Source organism: Austrofundulus limnaeus, unplaced genomic scaffold, assembly GCF_001266775.1.
Source record: "Austrofundulus limnaeus strain Quisiro unplaced genomic scaffold, Austrofundulus_limnaeus-1.0 Scaffold315, whole genome shotgun sequence".
NCBI classification, from domain to species: Eukaryota; Metazoa; Chordata; class Actinopteri; order Cyprinodontiformes; family Rivulidae; genus Austrofundulus; species Austrofundulus limnaeus.
In genome coordinates, this window is record NW_013952717.1 from 357670 (window position 1) to 359686 (window position 2017).

The following is a 2017-nucleotide window of genomic DNA, read 5'->3' on the forward strand; positions in this document are numbered from 1 at the left end:
GAGAGGAGGCAGAGAGGAGGCAGAGAGGAGGACAGAGGAGGCAGAGAGGAGGACAGAGAGGAGGACAGAGGAGGCAGAGAGGAGGACAGAGGAGGACAGAGAGGAGGCAGAGAGGAGGCAGAGAGGAGGCAGAGAGGAGGACAGAGGAGGACAGAGAGGAGGCAGAGAGGAGGCAGAGAGGAGGACAGAGGAGGCAGAGAGGAGGACAGAGAGGAGGACAGAGGAGGCAGAGAGGAGGACAGAGGAGGACAGAGAGGAGGCAGAGAGGTGGCAGAGAGGAGGACAGAGGAGGCAGAGAGGAGGACAGAGGAGGACAGAGAGGAGGACAGAGAGGAGGCAGAGAGGAGGACAGAGGAGGCAGAGAGGAGGACAGAGAGGAGGCAGAGAGGAGGACAGAGAGGAGGACAGAGAGGAGGACAGAGAGGAGGACAGAGGAGGACAGAGAGGAGGACAGAGGAGGACAGAGAGGAGGACAGAGAGGAGGCAGAGAGGAGGACAGAGGAGGCAGAGAGGAGGACAGAGGAGGACAGAGAGGAGGACAGAGGAGGACAGAGGAGGACAGAGAGGAGGCAGAGAGGAGGACAGAGAGGAGGACAGGGAGGACGACAGAGAGGACAGAGAGGAGGACGGAGAGGAGGACAGAGAGGAGGACAGAGAGGAGGACAGAGGAGGACAGAGAGGAGAACAGAGGAGGACAGAGAGGAGGACAGAGAGGAGGACAGAGAGGAGGACAGAGGAGGCAGAGAGGAGGACAGAGGAGGACAGAGGAGGACAGAGAGGAGGACAGAGAGGAGGACAGAGAGGAGGACAGAGGAGGACAGAGGAGGACAGAGGAGGACGACGATCAAAAATCTGAGTTCTTCACAGGATGAAGTTAGAGAACTACAAAGTAAAGTACGTCCAGCAGAACGTCCTCTGTTCTTCAGTTTATTGTGACAGAACTCGTGGGATTAAATAATCCCTAAAGGCCTCACCTGTTTCTCAGGTGACAGACCAGACACGGCCATGTAGGTGCTACCGATGGTCTTGATCTTCTCGATGTCCTGGAACCGGTCCTCACCCAGCAGCTGAGACAGGACACATTTAAAAATTCAGAAAGAAGGAGGTTCTGATGGACAGTGGACAAGTTTCAAAGAGTCCCTGCAGCTCTGCTCTCCACGCTCCTCACCTCATCGAAGTCCGCGATGATCTCGTTGAGGAGCCGCAGACACTCCACTCCCTGGTTGTTCATCTCGGTCTGGGAGTAAAAGTCGGCGAAGCCCGGGATGGAGGCGAACATGACGCCCACGGCGTCGTAGGACTGGGAGTACAGCTCCTGCAGGGGACAGAACGGAGACCGTCATCGGTTTGTCCTGAAACGTCACAGAAACCAGGAGTCCTGCTGTGTTTTCATCAGARGTTTGATTTAAAACCAGCACTGCACTGGTCAGCAGTCTGAAACCACACCAGGACCAGGACCTTCCACAGACCTCTCCCAGGTTGGACAGGTGGATCAGGACTCTCTGGACCTTAYAGTCCATCACAGTTTGAACGTTTATCAAACATTCTTATTATTCAGATCATTTTCTTTATTCTACACGTTTTTCAGCACCTTTCTCGTTCATAACTTTTGTTTTATTTCAACAGTTCATCAAAACGTTCGGCTCTTCCAGGACCTTCAGCTGATGACTTGTTATTTCACCAACTTGTACTTTATGGAACTGAGTTTTTTCTGCCTCGTTTTTATCACTGAACATGAATTTCTGTTTTCAACATCCTTAAAAMGCTTTAAAARCTTTATAAATCTTAAGGTTGTGTATTGGKAAGAATTTGGCGATACGATACATATCATGACAGAGGGGTCACGATACGATATATCGCGATATATTGCGATATTTTTGTTCAAAAATTCTATTAAATAAAAACCTCTTACTGGGAAAAAAAATGAAAAAAAGAGTTTTATGTCACGGGGGGAGTGCCGAGCTCGAGACACTAGACACATGCGTTATATGTGCATGCCTGCCTGCCTGCCTGCCTG

At 51.4% G+C, this 2017-nt stretch overlaps 1 protein-coding gene across 2 annotated transcripts in view; it reads right to left on the bottom strand.

The window, feature by feature from the left end:
* The window catches only part of adcy8 (adenylate cyclase 8 (brain)), an 89703-nt gene that overhangs the window by 3374 nt on the left and 84312 nt on the right, over positions 1-2017 (bottom strand). For both annotated transcript variants that reach the window (XM_014022033.1, XM_014022032.1), the window contains exons 15-16: positions 1169-1315; positions 975-1067 (exon numbers count right to left, since the gene is read on the bottom strand). In XM_014022033.1, the coding sequence (XP_013877487.1) occupies positions 975-1067; positions 1169-1315 (240 nt within the window). The remainder of the gene's footprint in view (positions 1-974; positions 1068-1168; positions 1316-2017) is intronic.